General features: G+C 39.3%; 1 protein-coding gene across 24 annotated transcripts in view; it reads left to right on the top strand.

The window, feature by feature from the left end:
* SNCAIP (synuclein alpha interacting protein) overlaps positions 1–19,786 on the top strand; it is a 164,648-nt gene that overhangs the window by 114,784 nt on the left and 30,078 nt on the right. For all 24 annotated transcript variants that reach the window (XR_015167061.1, XR_015167060.1, XM_086410697.1 and 21 more), the window contains 3 exons: positions 4,505–5,376; positions 6,978–7,157; positions 12,862–12,975. Coding sequence is in view for 22 of the 24 variants with exons in the window: in XM_086410697.1 (XP_086266823.1) it covers positions 4,505–5,376; positions 6,978–7,157; positions 12,862–12,975 (1,166 nt within the window). In the remaining 2 variants the exon portion in view is untranslated. The remainder of the gene's footprint in view (positions 1–4,504; positions 5,377–6,977; positions 7,158–12,861; positions 12,976–19,786) is intronic.

The raw sequence follows: 19,786 nt of genomic DNA, 5'->3' as shown, positions 1-19,786 counted from the left end.
TACAAAACAGAAATAGAGTCACAGATGTAGAAAACAAACTGGTTACCAAGAGGGAAAGGGAGGGAAGGATAGATTGGGAAGTTGGGATTTGATATATACACATGTTTATGTGAAATAGATAGCTACTAAGAACCTACTGTATAGCACAGGGACCTCTACTTACTACTCTGCAATGACCTATATGGGAAAAGAATCTAAAAAAGAGTGGATATCGTATATGCACAACTGATTCATTTTGCTGTACAGCAGAAACTAACACAGCATTGTAAGCCAACTATACTCCAACAGAAGTTAATTTAAAAAAAGAAATAGATCAGTGATGCCTTGGAGGTAGTTTGCTTGGGAGCCAGCATACATGGTCATATGATTCCGGAATACATTTAGAGAAGATGGAATAGAGAGAGAGAGGGTGTGTGTTGGATAAGGAAGTGGAAAGGAGAAAGCAGGCCAGTGTGGAAGGCGATACAACCCCTCGATCAGAACATTCTACCTGTTAAACATACCTGCATGACGTGGGCTCACGTTAGATGCTTGTTGAAGACATGGTGACCTGTAGATGGTCAGCAGGCAGTTGGAAACACCCTGCTGGAGATCGGAGACATTCCAAGTGCCAATTAGATTAGGAGAGGGAATTATGGCCTATAAGTCAGCCTCAAATGCACTTCCATTCACCTACTGACCATTTAGAAAATGTGTGCCATAATCAGGACTGGTTTAAGGTGTATTTTATATGTTTCCTTTCATAAGATGTTGAAAATAAATCCACTGTACCAAAAAGTCACTGAGAACCTACTCGTATAAAGGAATTTCCTGGGTGCTTTGACGGATAGAGAGAAATTAGACACAGACTGTGTTCTTACAGAGCTTGTAAAGATCTCATAAGATAATAGATCAGATTTTCAGAGATTTAAAGTTTAACATGTGAATTGTTTATTCATGATTTCCAGGAAACAAATTTAGCCTAAAAGTCTTCCTAGTAACCATAGTTAGTCTGATCTTTGTTTCCATGCATTGTAAGAAATTTATTATGGTGTTGGCATAGAACAACAGTATAAGTGGAATTTTTGGTAGACTTGTCGAATTGGAAGTGAAAATCTTGTCAGTCATTAAGGGCAATGATGTTATGCTTAAAATGCCCATTTTCCCAGCTTAGGAGAAAGAAACTAATTGAGTTTTATCTTTTGTATATAAACAAAATTTTACTTCTCAGACAAGTATATGGTAATAAATGAGAGCATTCTCATGAAAACTTGTCATCTAATCCATTTTTTTCTAACTGGGCTTTTTTTCCCAGGAAGTCAAGACAGAGACTAAAAAGCACAGATTTCACACTCAACCTAAAAAAAAAAAAACCATAGGTTTGAATAAGGAGGACAACAAGCCTAATGTTGATGCCCAGTCTTCAGTTTCTAGGCTTTTCTGTGGAAAGAAGTGTTTTCTTAAGATTCAGACAGAATTCATTTCCATAGAGCATTCTTAATGGCCCCTGTCAGAAGAAAACAGCTGGGAAACATATGGTATCCATTTCCCTGTATCACTTGGAAAAAATTTCACATGTAAATAAAGCCAACATAAAAGAGTAGCCCTTTGAACCCACGACCTTATATGATACATAAATACATTGGTACAATGCTCTCGTTGTACTGGCCCACTAAGTTATGTGGCTTGAAAATTTTTTTATTACATCCTGAGATTCACATTATCAAGAAGTTCCAAAAACATGAAGGTAGTTGGCAATATATGAGCAAATGCTGTCCCTAATAATAAGTGTATATCTCAGAAATGTTAAGGAATATATATATATTCTACTATAAGCTTTTCAGATAATTGATGGATAAAATTAAAGGCATATTTACATATTATAAACTCTGTGTCCACTGTTTCTCTGCTCTTTTAAAAAAGTAAGTAACCATGTGTTCTTGAAAGGAAGAGTTAAAGGCTTGGCAAGAATTTCTGGCAGGCATTAATTTTTTTAGCTTTACATTTTATAGGGCAAAAGGACATATAAAGGATAGAAAGACTTTGAAATTTATAATGGACCAGTTGGAATTAGTCTTTGCCTTTGCATATTTACATTTCATAAATAACTAGAAAATCCAGCTCTCGGTGATTATCGCTCCTCTGAGTTTATTAAAAGGACTTTCGTTCCCTGTGAAATTAAGCTGTGAATCCCTCAGAAGGATGCACTTTGGGCATTTTTAAAGAAATTTACTGTGTTGTACAGAGTGAGATTCAAACTCAGATACTAGCATTTGTTAATTGTCTGCTCTGTGTCAAGAACTGTATACATGTAAGAACCAGAGTTAGCTAAAGGCAGAGGAGCAGCAGCTTAAGAGCATCTAGATACCTCCCTTCCCTTCTGGAATATTCTCAATTAACACCCGTTTCATCTGTCTATGATGTGGGAGACCTGGGTTCGATCCCTGGGTTGGGAAGATCCCTTGGAGAAGGAAATGGCAATCCACTCCAGTACTATTGCCTGGAAAATCCCATGGACAGAGGAGCCTGGTAGGCTACAGTCCATGGGGTCGCAAAGAGTCGGACACGACTGAGTGACTTCACGTTCTTATTAGACAGAATCCTGGCCTCACTCCACAGCTGACAGTGTTCTCGTAGGTTCCTGAAAGTCCTCAGAGAAGGATTGCTTTGTGCAGACCCTCTGAGACACAAGCAAAGTTGTGGTCCACTTAGGGGGAAAACTCACCCACCAATAGGTATCTAGCATTCAGGCTTAGAACTCTCACTCTCATTTTGTTTTGACTCTGGAACTTACCGGAATCCTTTGAGAACACACTGTAGTAGGAAGAAGAATGGCCAGGTCTAAATTTGGGGAACTTTAAATCATCTGTATGCTACTTTCACCCCAAGAATCAGTGATAGCAGGGGCTATTGCAGAAGTTACAGTCCCGAATATACGTTCCTCTCAGGTTCCTTTAGTTTTTGGTTGTGCTGTGTGTGTGTGTGTGTTTGTGTGTGTGTGTGTACTCAGTCACTCCATCGTGTCCAACTCTTTGAGACCCCATGGACTGTAGCCTACCAGGCTCCTCTGTCCATGGGATTCTCCAGGCAAGAATACTGGACTGGGTTGCCATTTCTCCCCCCAGGGGATCTTCTCAACCCAGGAATCGAACCCCCGTCTCTTGCATCTCCTCTGTTGGCAGGTGGAATTCTTTACCACCGCACCACCTGGGAAGCCCATTTTTGGGTTGTGCTCACCGGCAAAGAACAGACACACACAGGTACTTTGGTTTAAACCCTTCCCACCCGCTGCTGTTCTAGAGGAGACAGAGATGGGAGATGCCAAGTGGGAAGGCGTATCCTGAAACCTCACCCCTTTGGTGGAGGATGGTATAAACTAAGTGGGAAAGGAGTAAGAGTCCATAAATCAGTGGCCTGCAAGTTACCAGGGTGCAGGGTCATCTGTCTAGTCAGAGGACTGTCCCAGACAGGAAGCTGTATCATCGAGGCTGAGGGAGGAGGCCATTGCTCGGTCAGCCTCTGAGGGGAGGCAGGGGCAGCTGGTCATATGAGGCTCCCTGTGGAAGGAGGTGGTGCTTGTCTTTCACCTCTCATGTGTTGCTGTTTCACTTGACACATCATCCCAACCAGACACTCAAACACAGACTATACAATCTTTATCTAAACTTTGCACAGAAATGAGAAGGGGGAAAAAAAATACTAGCCTGCCTGCTTCACCCTCCCTTTGCAACTTCCTCCTGTTATTTCCAGCTTTCCAAACGACGGAGGGCAGCAGTGACTCTAAAAGAGCATGTTCCCTTGTGGCGTGGCAGTGTGTTATGTTGCTGGTCATATGCCACAAAGCACTGTCAAATGCCCATGAGCTATGGTTGACTTGGATACTAATCAGTCTAGGGTGGGATGAACTCCACTGTGCCTTATCTCCCATGGTCCAGCCAGTCCTGACCATTCCATGCCTTCCTGTTCTTTCCCTGATCCATCTAACAGATCACCTAGGGAATCACTCAGTAGTTCTCAGTTTAAGTTTGCCCAGTATTAAATCATTTACCCCTTCTTTCTCCAAGACTTCATGAGCTCTAAGGGTATACCTATGTGTGTGTGCACAAATGCAGGTACATACCTTCTCTCCCTGAATTAGTTTGGAAGTTTATTAAATGCAAAGGATCCTATCCTCCAATTCTGTTTTTCAGAGTGGTGACAAGTATCAACATACTGTCAGGGAGGTGCAACCACTCAGGGAATAAAACAGAGTGTCTGTCTGGGTTTGTTTTCTTTTGCTATTTGCTTCTACTATTATTACTACATGAATTAATTCTAAGCCAATACGTGGTAACTTTCTTTTAGCATTCACTGTTTTTCAAGGGTAAGTACAAACTGTTTTATGGTCTACATTCTCTCTTAAATTGTTCCTTAATACCCAGACTTCCTTTGAGCACAACTTGAGAGGATCGTGTCTGCCTACATGGCCATGCTATTTTCAGTGTTTCAATTTAATAGTCCCCTCTCTTAATTTATTTTAAAACAGTGTCTAGCTCTGGCTGGAATTGTGGTGTCTCAACTCTTATTACAAACACGCAGAAGCCCACAGGAATCGCCGATGTGTATAGTAAGTTCCGCCCAGTGAAAAGAGTGTCCCCATTGAAACACCAGCCAGAGACTCTGGAGAACAATGAAAGTGATGACCAAAAGAACCAAAAGGCAGAGTACCAGAAAGGGAATGATCCTGACCCAGGCCCCCAACCCGAGGAGCTTGGCCCCAGAGCTGTCGAGGGCAGCCCCCAGAGGAAGAGCACCGAACCCAGCACCCTGCTGGGGGAGCTGGAACATTATGACCTCGACATGGATGAGATTCTTGACGTGCCTTACATCAAATCCAGTCAGCAGCTGGCCTCTTTCACCAAGGCGACTTCGGAAAAAAGAATTTTGGGTTTATGCACAAGCATTAATGGCCTTTCCGGCAAAGCTTGCCCTACCGGAAGTGCTGAGAGCTCCCCGTCTAACATGACACCATTTTGTGTCCTTTCTCCTGTGAAAAGCCCTCACTTGAGAAAAGCATCCTCTGTTGTCCAGGACCAACAGAAGCTCTCCCCTGAAGAATCAGAGAGTTCTCCTCCTCTCGTTAAAAGTGGCTCTGCTTATGAGCCTGAAAACCAGGGTAAGGACTTTCTACACAAGACCTTCAGTGATCCTCACAGTCGGAAAGTTGACAAGGCAGTGGCACCAGATTGCCAGCTCAGGGCCTTCCATCTGCAGTCCTCGGCAACAGACCCCAAACTAGAGGAGCAGATTGGTGGCATGAACTGGACCAGCTCCCAGGGACCTGAAGAAAGGAACGAGTACCTGAAAAAAGTAAAAAGCATCTTGAACATTGTTAAAGAAGGGCAAATATCTCTCCTGGTGAGTATGAACTAATTCAAAATACACGCTAACCATCTAGAACTCCAGTTCTATCAACTCCATTCACCAGTAACAGAATGATGATGCTTTTGTTCCAATTTTTGTTTAATCTCTGCTCATGGCTTTAGTTGGACGATGTGACTTTGGAATTTTAAAATTAAAAGGTGTTTAATATGAGGAAAAACAAATGGCTATAGAGGGAGTATTATTTCACTTGAACTGTGCATGAATTCAACTGTAATAAGGACATGTACTCTAAAGTAAAAGCAAAACCCAAAAAAGCCCAGCACTTTAAAAAATATGAATGTTAATGTCTTTCCTTTTGCTTTTCAAATGGTTCCCAATGCTCTCACTGAGTTATTTGTGGGGATGTCAGTTCCTTGCTGATGGGGAATTGCCAGATATATGAACAGAGGGTCTTCTGTTTTATCCTGATCATTATTCAGAAGACTTGGACCAGGATGTTTGAAAGCTTTTGCAGATAGAGACTTACCCTAGAGCTTGATTGCCCTCTGACCCACATGGAGTTTTTATTTAGTTCCAGGTCTGCATGTCTAGGGAGCATGAAGAAGCTTTTCCAGAGACTCTAGACACAGAGTAACATGATGTAAGAAAAGTCTGTTCTGCTTAGTCTCAGAGAAAATTAAACTGAAATCACATTCCATCTGCCTACATTGTTCTTTCCTGGCTTCCAGACATGGATCAAACAGTAGTAAACCTGAGCTGACACTGTGGTGTTAATTAAAGTCTCATTCAAGGAAAATCATCACATCTTGGCCATGTGATTCTACTCATGGTAAAGCTATGCATAGATAAATGTAATGCACTTGGTCTAATACCACAAATTTTAGTGTTATAATAGGATGATATCATTGAACAATTTTACTAAGTAAAGTAATTTTTTTTTTTTTTTTGGTCTCTTGAAAATGTCTTTTCCATTTCTCCTGGCTCTTCCTCTCTGGTTCATCCCTTTCTTTTATCTTTCCCATGTTTTTATGTTTCCCAAATGATAACACCTCTCAATTTACCCAACAGTCTTTATCAATGAGTCACGCTCAGGGCACTGAACTTCACTCAAGGTGAAGAAACCAGAGTCCAAGTATAGCTTCCAGATGCCCAGGAGTTTGTTTAGGGGTGAAAGTGTTTGGAGGTACCCGGGGGAGCACAGACTACAGCACCCATCATGAGGCTTGCCGTCAGAGCCAGCTCTCCAAAGCTCAAGTCAAAGCAGATGGTTAAGACAGGTAGTTCATTCATTCAGCAAACCTACCACAGGGAATAAAGCAGAGTCTGGCCCTCAGAACATAGCAGGAATGGAGGAGACAGACAAGAAACCTGCTGGTTGCCATGAGTTGTTAGAAAGCTGGCTTGGAGCCTCTACAGACTCGTTGACTCATCTCTGTTGCCTGTCTCCCATGAACGTAAGTCACTTGAGCATTCCTGTGCTTTCATAGCAAGGAATTCTGACTTATTACAACCCCGTGACTGTCACCAGGGCTTCTGGAAGTTCATCTCTTCTTCCCAAGGCCCAGAGCAAAATCCCCACAGCTTCTCATTCTGTTTTATTGACTTAAGTTTTCCTCATCTTACTATGTGTACAGCCACACCTAGCTGCCGACAATCTAGACAAAATTCATGATGAAAGTGGAAACAATCTCTTACACGTTGCCGCATCGCAGGGACACGCAGAGTGCCTGCAGCACCTCACTTCTTTGATGGGAGAAGACTGCCTCAATGAGCGAAATGTGGAGAAGTTGACTCCCGCAGGCCTGGCCATCAAGGTACTGGTGGTTGGGGCTGGGCCCTCCACATGTTCCTGTCTTGTCAGATTTCTAGTAAACTGTTAGAGTGGAAAGAGAAAAGTGATGTTCCAAGCAAACAGCAAGTGAACCTATTGCATTTAAAAGGTTAACCGTCTCAGTTGCTAACTGCTTTGAGATTTTGAGACTATATTCCAATTTAGGGTAAGCATCAAAAGAGAAAGGAAAGCTAATAAAGAGAAAGGAAAATGATCTGTTGCCATTTTAAGAACTTTTGTTATTCATGGTGACTGCAGTTTGGATTCTTAACCACCCCTGGATCTTTGTGAGGCTGTTTCATTTTTTTCCCTAATGTGAGTATAAATGAGCAAGATGAATGGGGAAAAGGTGTATGGTAAGGCATGCTAGCCTAGTACTCAGGAGGATTTCAGAGAATAAAGTGGACTTCTGATGGATTACATCTGAAGTTGAAGTGTCTGCAATATCAGGAGTTCTTTAGAATATCGGTGCCGAGTTTGAGTTTGGCTCTCACAGAGCACAGTATGTTATCTGTCAAAAACTAGGCAAATTAATGCCGACTGGGATAGAGTTAAAACCCAGAAACACTGATACAGGAAAATGTTGTCTTTTATAGCACTGTAGTGAGTGCCTCTGTAAAATGTAACACATCACTAAAAGGTTAGCTATTAAACTAAAATTACTTTTAAGATCTTTGGCAAATAAATGTGGAATTCAATCACATTTATTAAGAAGCCAGAAGTGAAGTTTAGGGAAATATAATACATCTTGTGCTTCTGCATTTGTACTTTGCTTTGCTTAATAGTTATGGCTTCTAAAAGCTGAATAATCATAATTTTTACAAATAGAATTATATTGAAATATACTAGGGGAACTTGCTAGTTTAAAGTCTGTTTGTGAATTCACTAAGGAACATGTTATATTTGAAAAGCAATTTCCTTCCCCTGTATACCTCTTATGCAAATCTAAATTTTTGTATCTTCAATTTATTTATCATTCAGCAAAGTTTTACATTGTTAAAAAGTTGCTTTCTATTGTGTTTAATGTTACTCAGTCATTAGGTTTCTTGATCATATAAGAAATCCATGACCCCAGTGGATAGATATCATTTTTCCTTAGTTGTCAGTGATGCTATGTCAAATAAGAGCTGAACTGCCATCAAGAAAAAAGAAAAAAACAAGTGTGAGTGAAAATTCAGTATAGTGAAGTTAAACAGTGTTTTTGAGTCCACCAGACATTGTTTTAAGGCACTGGCAAAACAAATGTGAATGAGACATAGTCTCTTTTCTTAAGGAATTGATAGCCTGGTGGATAAGGCAGGTAAGTTACCAGTGCAGGATGGTGAGTTCAGGATCTAGTCCCATGTCAGAATGGTGTGGGAAGGCAAGAATTGGGTTTGGTAATCAGTGGGAATGTCAGTCATGACTAAAATATTCTTTCAGTGCCAGTGATTGCTGACATCTACCTTGTCATTTTAGTATTTATAAAATACAGTGCTCATTAGTTTTACTCACTAGTGGTGGGTTTTGAATATATCTTAACTACATAATTGTAGTTAAGTCTTCTCTAGTGGCTCAGACAGTAAAGAGTGCCTGCAGTGTGGCAGACCCGGATTCAATCCCTGGGTCAGGAAGATCCCCTGGAGAAAGGAATGGCAACCCACTCCAGTATTCTTGCCTGGAAAAATCCCATGGACAGAGGAGCCTGGTGGGCTATAGTCCATAGAGTTGCAAAGAGTCAGACACGACTGAGAGACTAACACACACACATAATCATATAAAATTTGTTAATTTGTGTGCCCAAATGCTTGTTTTCATAGAGTAAGAATCTTCAAAGTAGAAAGGTACCTAAGAAATTTAATGGTCATTAAGCCAACCCTGGGCAAACTCCTTTATGTTATTCATATTAAGTGTTTGTTTATTCTTAAACTCCTCCAGTCAATATAGCTTCTCTCTGATACAATCAGCATGCAAACTTAGTAATTTTTTTTTCTGCTTTAATGAATAACATGCAATCAAACCCATAGGACTCAAAAGCTCTTATAGTTTCGCAGTCTCAAGCTTTTCATACTTTATTTCTGGAAAATGATCTGAGAAATGGAAGTGTTCTTTTATTCCTTCATTTAATCTAGAATTTACAAAAGCGGTAAATACAAATATTTTATAACACGTGCCTTGCCTTCTGGTGATCCTGTCCTGATACATGTCCTGCCTCAGTCCATTAGTGTTTTGTGATGGACGTTGATGAAATTGAGGGAGTCCCAAAAAGTCATCATTCTTCCATTTTAAGACCTTGTTTTGAACACTGGTAACTAACTGGTGGCGTTTCACCTCGTTAAGCACATTTTGGAGAGCCCTGCTGTCATTAAAGACAAACAGACTTGGTACAAACGGGCAGAAGTTGCTCAGATGATACGACTTGGCTGACAGGAAGCAGAGTCAGAGACAGGATATCAAATAAGAAGATTACATTAGAAAAGGGGCTCTGAAGTCATACCAAAGCTTAAGAACATCTCTCCCCACACTTAAACTCCTTAAATGGAACATCATAAATTCTTGCCAGCTCCATGCAAAATTTATTGAGTGCTTTCTCGGGGACCCAACACTAGATACTGTGGGAGTTCAAGGTATTATTAAGTGCCCTTTGGGAACAGTTAAACAAAATGATTGTAAAGAAAGTTTCAAAAAGGTGAAAACAATCTGTTTTCTAACATGGAGCCAGCACAAAAATTTAGAATCTAAACAGATTTGTAATGAAATAACCTTAATTCTCTTTTAATTTCTGAGTAAGTCCAAAGACAAAATGCTGGTCTGGTGAGAAAATACATAACCTACTGATTGTCCTTTTTAACATACAATGAGTGACCCAAAGCTCAGAGATGTTAGCAAGTAAAAATTTCCAGCTAGAACTTAATAAGATTTTTGTTTTGTTGGTAGTTCTATTAATGACAAGTGATATGGCTTTCAAACTCATGGTAATGATATAGTATTTCCTTTTGCCTCTCTGGCAACTTTTTATTTGTTTAAATGTTTCTTCTTCGATGAACTAAGCCTAACACATCGAACAGAACATTCTACCCAATAGCAGCAGAAACATGCATTTTTTTCCAGTGCACATGAAATATTCTCTCTTATAGACCATATGTTGGGTCATAAAACAGATCTCAATAAATTTAAAGTAATTAAAATCATGCAAAATGTTTGTCTTTAACTATAATGAAATGCAATCAGCTTTAATAACAGAAGGAGATTTAAGATATTCACAAGTATATAGAATTAACACAGTCCAAAATAATCATTATATCAAAAGAGAAATTATAAGGAAAATTGTAAGCTGTTTGGAGATTAATGAAAATGCAACATACCTACATTTAAATATGCACCTAAAGCTTACTTAAAGGGAAATATATGTTTTGGTAAATGCCTGTGTTTAAAAAAGAAGGAGAAGGAGGAAGATCTCAAATTAATAGCCTAATCTACCTCATAAAACTAGAAAAATACTAAATTCAAAGCAAGCAGAAAGAAGGAAATCTAAAACTTTTCAAGCAAAAATAAATGAAATAGACAATAGAAAAGCAATAGAAAAAATCAGCAAAACCAAATTTGTCTCATAAAAAGCTGCTTAAAAATTAGCAAACCTTTAGTTAGACTAACCAAAGACAGAGAAAAGACTCTAACTGCTATTACTAAAATCAGGACTATTATCTCATATTTCTGCATTCTGTGTTAAAATACATTGATGTAGACTGTCTTGCTTATAGATGCTCACCATGGTTCCTTTTTCTTTCTTCATTCAGAGGGAATGAAGCACATTGTATCCTTGGGTTGTTTTATTTTGTTTTTTAAGTTCTCCTAAGAAACACTGCATGCTCAAATTGTGTAATTTAAGGAGAGGCCATAATGAATGATTTATAAGCAAAAGGAGGGTGAATGGATGGGGTGTAGTGTAGGGAGCATGTGAAGGACAGTACAATATATTGGGGTCAGTAACAACCAGAGCGCATTTACCACCCCAGAGCCTAAAAGGGCAGGGGAAGGACTTGAGATAGAGAGGATTGAGTAGAACTGCTGACTTTTGACCTTTGACTGGTTGGTAGGACTCAGCAGACCAGTGGCATCTCCATTAAGGGGGAGTTGGGAACAAAGGGAACCTTAAACACACTCTCTTTTCCTGGTTTCCTGCTACTGCTTTCCATCAGCCAAACCCAGTCAAAAGCCGGGGGCCAAGGGAATCAACCCATAGAGATCAGCCTCCCTGGGCAGCAAGGAGGAAAGAAATGGGAGGAGATAGAGCTGAGTAGGGCACCGGGAAACTATTCAACAGGTACTAATCATGCTAGATGACTGTTCTACATGAGATTAGCTACAAGTTAACTACTTGAAATTCCAGAGTAAGTGAAGAATGAGCAGATTACTTCCCCTGTCTTATTTTCAGTATAGGCCTCCCTGACTTCACACCCACCGTAGTTCTTTTCTCTTGGGCTAAGATCCCACACTGTGTAAACCAGGAAAGCAGCTGAATGTCTCATTTGTCTTCTGGAGTTATTATGAGGATCTAAGATAGCATTTTAATATAGTATAAGATAATAGGTATTGTGTGCTTAGGAAGCTGACATGCTTCGCCTCATTTAATCTTTACAGTAACTCCATAAGGTAGCTGCTACTAACCCCTGCTATTTCATAGATGAGAAAATTGAGTATCAGAGAGATGAAGACGCTTATTCAAGGTCTTGTAACTAAGTGGTGGATTAAGGATTTAAATCCAGTCCAAAGTCTGGGTCTTAATGGCTAGGTTGTGTATATCACAGCAGTCTTCCTGGTTTGCACAGTGTGGGTTTGAGCACAGGAGAAAAGGACTGTGAGCATCAGGGAAGAGAAGGCTCCTTCAGTGAATGTAGCATTGGGATTATTTCCCTTTTCTTTATTTTGGACTCCTCACATTCTAACTTATCAAGAGAAAAAGCCAGTTCTAAGAGTTAATGGATAAACAAATTGTAGTATATTCATACAGTGGAATACTTCTCAGCAATAAAAAGAAATAAGCTATCTCCAAGCAGTAGCTTATGTAGATAGAAGCATTATGCAGCCTACCAGGCTTCTCTGTCCATGAGATTTTCCAGGCAAGGATACTGGAGTGGGTTGCCATTTCCTTCTCCAGGGGATCTTCCCAACTCAGGGATCGAACCCAGGTCTCCTGCACTGCGGGCAGCTTCTTTACTGACTGAGCTACAAGGGAAGCCCAGGTAGAAAGAAACTTGATGTTAAAGAGTGCATATTCTCTTCTGCTGTGATAGGAATCAGAGTGGTCATGTGGGCAAAGGTGAGCAGTAGGAGAACAAAGGAGAGCTAGAAATGAGGGGGCAAGGGTGGAGATGTTCTATGTCTTCACTGGAGTTGGAGTTACCAGAGAATATACTTGTCAAAAATTCAAATTGTACTTTTAAAAGAGTACATTTTATAGTTAGCAAATTATACTTTAATAAATTGATTTTTAAATAATGAAATTATGAGAACATATTTAAGTAAAAACTATGCAGTTGATTTAGAGTAGAAATTACTGGTCACAAGTATGGTATACATTTATTGTAAATGAGTTAAGCCAGAAATAAAAGCTAAAATTCATGTGATTTTTTTTCTTGGTAAAAATGCCACCTGTGAGATAACTTTTAAACTTGAATTACCTTCATTTTTTTTTCTTTTTAATCTAGAATGGTCAGTTGGAGTGTGTACGCTGGATGGTGAGTGAAACAGAAGCCATTGCTGAATTGAGTTGTTCTAAGGATTTTCCAAGCCTTATTCATTATGCAGGTTGTTTTGGTCAGGTATGAAGAAAATTTTAATTATTTTCTCTTTGCATACTGTGTAATCTACTGCTTTTTAAAATTTTAATATATCAAAATCCAAACCTAAAAAATCATCAAAGATATATTCAAAGATTTATAGGCAATGATATTCATTGTAGCATTTTTTTGTAGGAAAAAAATGTGTTAAACCTAGATATTTCATGATAGAATATTGGATAAATAATGAGACATTCATATGACAGAATTTTTCAGAAAAATATTCATTATATAATATTCAGTTAAAATATATGATACAAAACTGTTCCTGTAATTTGGCACCAACTTTGAATTTTGAAGATAAAGAGAAATGAATAATAAGACTAGAAAAAAAAAACTGTCTCCACATGTTTATAGTAATTATCACTCAGACTTATAAGTGACTTTTATTTTCTTTTTTTATGTTTTTCACTTCTTTCCAAATTTCCTACAATAAACAAATTTAACTTTTATGGAAAGGAAAAATAATATATTTTCTTGAACCCAAAATTAAAAAGCAAATCTTTAGTAAGACATTAATTGAGGAAGTCTTGCTCCATTAAAGATAAGCAAAGCAATCACTTACCTAAAATTTTCTTAAATATTCGTACATGTTTTCTTTTCCAAAACAGGCTGTTCATATTCAGTTAAACCATCTTTATTGGGATTTTAATTGTCATTGCTAAATTTTACTTTCAGATTAATTTGGTAATAATTACAACATTGAGTTTTTCTATTTATGTTTGTTTATGTATTCAAAGCTTGTTTTATCATCTTCAACAAAGAATTAGAGAATTAAAAAAAAATAGATGAGCAATCATGCAAACGAAGTGAGTCTCAGTTACAGTCAGTTTCTACATTAGGAAATCCCAGTGTGAGTAATTGATGTACACAGATTACAATCCAGTGTATACAGTAAAAAATCATCACTAACTCCCTTTGGGAAGGATGAGTATAAATAATCTTTTAAAAAAACTGGAACCACAAAATGCCAATCTCAGCCTTAAGAAAATATAAATAAAGTCAGCAGTGCATTAAAATAGATTTAATCACATTTGTTTGTGGCAAAGAAAATTGCTTCTCATTCTTATAACCGTATCCCTTTGGCTTCGTAAACTTTCCCAGTGGCAGTAAATTGTGGTGTTGTCAACAAGAGATTATACTTTTTCGAGCATGAAAATCTCAAATTTATAAATAGACTCAGAATATTGCCACAGCCTTTCTTTAGTGGGGTTCATGTTAGGTGATACCTTATAATATGCCATGGTAACTTCAATTAATATATATATGTACTGTTTCCTATACATACCAAGCACCATGCCATTGGACTTTTGTGTACATTATCTGACTTAGTCTTTAAAACAACGTTATTGGATTCTGTTGTTTTTATCCCTAGTCTATAGATGAGGAGACTGAAGACAGAAAGTCGTTTAAGTGGTTGACATATGGTCTAGTGGCCAGTAAGAGCAAAGGCTGGATCTCAACTCAGGTCCTTTGACTTTGAGGCCAGATTCTGTTTTTTTTCTCCATCCGTGTAAATTTGTGTAGCTTGTTTGCAATGGAACCGATATAGCTGCAGAAGTCCTTTTTTTTTTAAATAATTCTATCTAACAATATGTTGTGATATTTGGAGTATCTTAAACACAGCTCATGGTACTAAATTTATGGAATGAAGAAAGAAGCAAGAACATTTAAAATTTGTAAAAGCCACTGTCTTTGAAGTAATTGCTTCATTTTCTTTGTGTATTGCACTTATGAGCCCCAGCCATGGTGTTCTATGAACTACCATAAGAATTAATAAGTATTTGCTAAAGATGCTCTTTTTTGGCTTAGGCCAGCAGAGGGGAGAATAGTATTTTCAAATGACCACAAGAATTATGAAGACAAATAGTCCTCATAAATCATTCTCAGTATAAGATGAAATTTTATTTATTCTCAAATTGTCTGAATAATTGTTTCACACCCCTGATTTCATTTGCTTATGTAAAGAGGAGTTTCAGATATCAGTGGAAAAGCTGACTGCAGTTTTGGAAGAGCTTGCCAAAGAAAAGGAGGGAAGGATTGCCTTGCTGTTCTGAGACTTTAAGTCAATAATAGGGCATCTGGTATTCTTTGTCCTGGGAAATGTTGCTTATAGGTGCCAGTTTCTCTCTTCAACTCTCACAGCAGGCGTCTCATAACTTTGAAGCCATTGGGATAAAACAAAAGAAAGTGCCATTTCTGGGATTTGGTCAGGTGACAGTGTGGTTTATTTGGCTGGAGAAGAGGAAAATACAGAAATTAGTGACCTTTGCGAAGAGCCATGTCAAACATTTGCTTCATGTTAGTATCAGTCTTCAGATTGTTATTTCAAGTTGATAAGCATTTTTAATGACCTCAAGTACAGCTCTGAGCAGAGTACCCAGCAGTGCTTTCAGGAGAGCATTCCTACCCAAGTGGAAAATGTAGACACCCATTAGGACTGCAAGCTCAGCGCAGCCATCCTATGTCTGCTGCAGCCACTTATGTAACAGATAACCCGTGGAGATGCTGAGCTTGGAACCATCGCAAGCCTAATATTTTCACAAGGAAGACTGTTACTGAACAGTTTTCTAATGGCTTCAGCTCATGCAGGTTTTTCTACATAGAGCAGGCACTTGAGTGTGTTCTGCTTTTGTTTCTTCAGTAAATACCTTTTGGAAAGGATAGTACAGAGGAAAATTTCTCTCCTGGTTTATTTGGGTTACCCTCTGCCCCTCCTATAGATTCTTAAAAGAATGGGCTTCATTTGACTCACAGTTGGCATCCTTTTTCTGGTAAAAAATTAACTGTAAGGACTCCAGAACCACGAGGTAGCCAGCAGTTTTTAGTGGTCTCCTGGAGTGATAGATCTTTGGGTAACAGGAATTGATTTTCCTCCTCTTGACACACAAAGTCTCAGAGGGGGCAATTACTTCATTGTCTGATAGTACCTAGCAGAACCAGCCATGGGGAGCATGAAGGTGAATGTGTGAGGGACACTCAGGGAAAGAGAGGGGCGCATGTTCAGATGGGCCTGCTTTGCTGTCCCGAGGGAGAGATGCTGCTGGTGAAACAATCAAGACAGAATGATCTCAAGTCAAAGCTACCACCTGTGTAACTTGGACTGTTTTATTCAAATATGAAAGCTCAGATGGTCTCCTTCAGGGTCCCAGTGAAGCTCTCGCCCTCACATGCTTGGGGGCTCCGGCCTGTTTGGCGTGTTGGTCACTGTTTCAACATCAAACTTCTCATTTTGTTTCTAAACCTTTAATGTGACTTTTGGTCAAGAAGTTCTGCTATGGAAACAGCAGGCATCATAGCATTAAGCATTTACTGAGAAAGAGCACACTTGCCTATGTGATGTTCATTCTCCATTTTAAATGTTTGACCTGATCAGATTAAAAAAATAAAAGTCACTTTTTCACAAAAGGCTCAGAATTCCTCCAAATGGTCATGAATGATGACGGGCCTGCTGGTGAGGGGGTTGCTTCCACAGGCTGTGTTATAGTTTTTCCACAGTTTACTTTTAAAAGGAGAAATATTCTGTTGACTTTATTATTTTGTTGTCATGGGGCAGAAATAAGTAAACAACACTGAAAGTTCTACAATTGCAGATGAAAGTGCACAGAAGAACCTTTGATCGGCACAAGCAAGAATCTGCTCTCCAAGGCCTTTGAAAAAGCATAACTAGCACAGAGCTCCACAACCCACAGACTGACAGGCAGTTAATGTGATTTCTGTGACCCAAGGGGTGCCAAAGGAGCACGTCCTTTATGGAGTCAGGGGTCATGGGTCATGAGCCGTGGTGGATATTCATACACAGAAGACACAGGACGTTAGCTCCTCAGTCTGAGTTTAAATCCTAGCCCTACCCTTACTAGCCCAGGAGCCTTGTATATATTTCTTTATTTTAAAAGAAAAGATAAGAAAATGTGTCCTGGACCTCAGTTTCCTCATCTTTAGAATGGAGATAATAGAACTTTCTTAACAGGGTTGCTCTGAGATCCAAATGAGAAAAGTCACAGGAAGCCTATAGTAGACACTAGGTAAATGTCAGCTATAATGGTTATTGGATACCCTCCAACTTATGATTTTTATTGCTATAAATATTGTTTATTTACCTATAAGTAAAGTATAAGTTTGGCAAAAAAAATTTTCGGCCTAAAAACATCTTTGTGTGTGTGTTAATCACTCAGTCATGTCTGACTCTGTGACCCCATGGACTGTAGCCCACCAGGCTCCTCTGTCCATGGAATTCTTAGGCAAGAATACTGGAGTGGATTGCCATTCCCTTCTCCAGGGTGTCTTCCCAACCCAGGGATAGAACCTGGGTATAGAACCTGGGTCTCCTGCATTGGCAGGCAGATTCTTTACCGTCTGAGCCACCAGGGAAGTCCTAAACCTGTTCAATCTATTCTTAGATGTATTATTTTTTCATGTTTTACTCTCTCTAGATTCTACATTTATTTTACAATAAGTGACAATATGAAACTATTGCTGGCCTTTTTTTTTTTTTTCACATTTGAGCATCTCAAAAACTGGAATGAATCTTACAATTGATGGCTTGTTAGATTTGATGACATAATCACAGACAAAATTTCCTCCTTTAGAACTTACAGTTGTAACAAAACTATAGAGATTTTATTGATATCAGTAATGTACCTGTGGCATCCTTTTCAATTACATTTTTAACTAGACTGTCCAGCAAAGTTCATAAATTACATGTATTAATTGCCTCTATAAAGAAGTTCCATTGCCTTTAAGAATGCACAAAAAACATTAAAGCAGGTTATCAAAAGAGCAGAAAATCCCCAGAAGAGGAAACTAGTACATAAAGTAAGTTTTCATTCATTAGATGAACATTGAATGGGTAGATATAATAGATATAGGTGATTGGATGGCATGTCAGTTGGAGAGGCAATCTGTAAAACAGAAATAATACAGAACTGCGTCATCCATGTGATTACATTGGATGTTCTCTAAAAGCAATACCTATGGGAACATGAAGGTCTGAAGTTATATTCTTTAATATCCCCCACCCGCGCTCTCTCTCTCTCACACACACACACACACACACACACACGGCAGGGGTGGGGTCACTGGGGAGGTGGGGAGAACACACTAAAGGTCTAAAAGAAGAGCTAGGCATCATGGATATATATTTATATGTGATATACATTCACAGGGTCATCTTAGTTGGAGAAAGTAGCTGTATCTCTTTACTGGATATTTGTCAAATAAGTCACTGTTTAAACTGTAGGACTGTGGGTCTCTGCATGTTTTCCAGAATCAGAGCAGAAAGCATTTCTAGGAGAGTGGATGCTAAACATTGTGCTTAGTCACTCAGCCCATTGTGGCCAACATTGTGTCCGACTCTTTGTTATCCCATGAACGGTAGCCCACCAGGCCCCTCTGTCCATGGGATTCTCCAAGCAAGAACACTGGAGCGGGTTGCTGTTTTTTTCTCCAGGATGCTAAATATGCTTTACCCAAATCAAGGGATTCTAACCATCTCCATGCCATCTCAGAAATCCTAAACTCTGGTTGTGAAACCAAGTGGATAATCAGCCCATCCCTTTGAGCAGTGCCTCTCTGCACAGTATCATAGGGAGATGGTCGTTTCCATATAACTTCTCAGTAAACAGGCCAGTTGCATAAAGTGAAAGTGAAGTTGTTCAGTCATATCTGACTCTTGGTAACCCCATGGGTTGTAGTTCACCAGGCTCCTCCATCCATGGGATTTTCCAGACAAGAATACTGGAGTGGGTTGCCATTTCCTTCTCTAAGGGATCTTCCCAACCCAGGGATCAAACCCAGGTCTCCCACACTTCAGGCAGACTCTTTACCATCTGAGCCACCAGGGACGGTGCGGCCAGTTGCATAGCTTATTAAAGTGTCCACTGCAGCATAGGAAACTGAATTTGACCTGCTGGGCAAAGACCTACATTGTTTTAAACAATAGGATAATGTTGTTGCTGCTGTTGTTCAGTCATTTAGATGTGTCCAGCTCTTTATGACCCCATGGCCTGCAGCATGCCAGGCTTCCCTGTCCTTCACTATCTCCCAGAGTTTGAGTTTCTTGAACAGAGGAGCCTGGTGGGCTACAATCCATGGGGTCACAAAGAGCCAGACACCACGGAGCAGCTAACCTGAATTAAGATAATGGGTCTTCCTTGATTAAAGTCTTGCATATTGAATTTGGTAAGAATAATTATAAGGAAGAAATATCCAGGTCATCCTAAGAAAAGCAGCAGGTTATCATAACAGTATGGACTACACTTGACAGGGAGAGCCCCAGGAGCCAAGGCACCTCCTGCCTTACAGAGACCTTGTCCTGTTCTTCCAAGGCATCAAGCCCCTGTAAAGTCCAGGTCTCTATAGGTTCTTCCCCAGATTTCTATAAAGGGAAAATTCCTGCTCTTATGGAATGTAGTATTATATTTCCTCTAACTGTATTACTAAAATTATCAAACCTTGGATATGCAGATGACACCACTCTAATGGCAGAAAGAAAAGAGAAACTAAAGAGCTTCTTGATGAAGGTGAAAGAGGAGAGGGAAAAAGCTGGCCTAATACTAAGATCCTGGCATCTGGTCCCATCATTTAATGGCAAACAGATGGATAAAAAGTGGAAACAGTGACAGATTTTATTTTCTTGGGCTCCAAAATCACTACAGACAGTGATTGCACCCACAAAATTAAAAGACACTTAGTCCTTGGGAGAAAAGCTATGGCAGACATAGACAGCGTATTGAAAAGCAGAGACATCACTTTGCCAGCAAAGGTCCATATAGTCAAAGCTATGGTTTTTCCA

This window comes from Bos grunniens, chromosome 7 (genome assembly GCF_055505025.1).
Source record: "Bos grunniens cultivar Pamir isolate PY7600 chromosome 7, Bosgru_T2T1.0, whole genome shotgun sequence".
Classification (NCBI taxonomy): domain Eukaryota; kingdom Metazoa; phylum Chordata; class Mammalia; order Artiodactyla; family Bovidae; genus Bos; species Bos grunniens.
The sequence above is the reverse complement of the archived record's forward strand: the minus strand, read 5'-3'. Positions and strand labels throughout refer to the sequence as shown.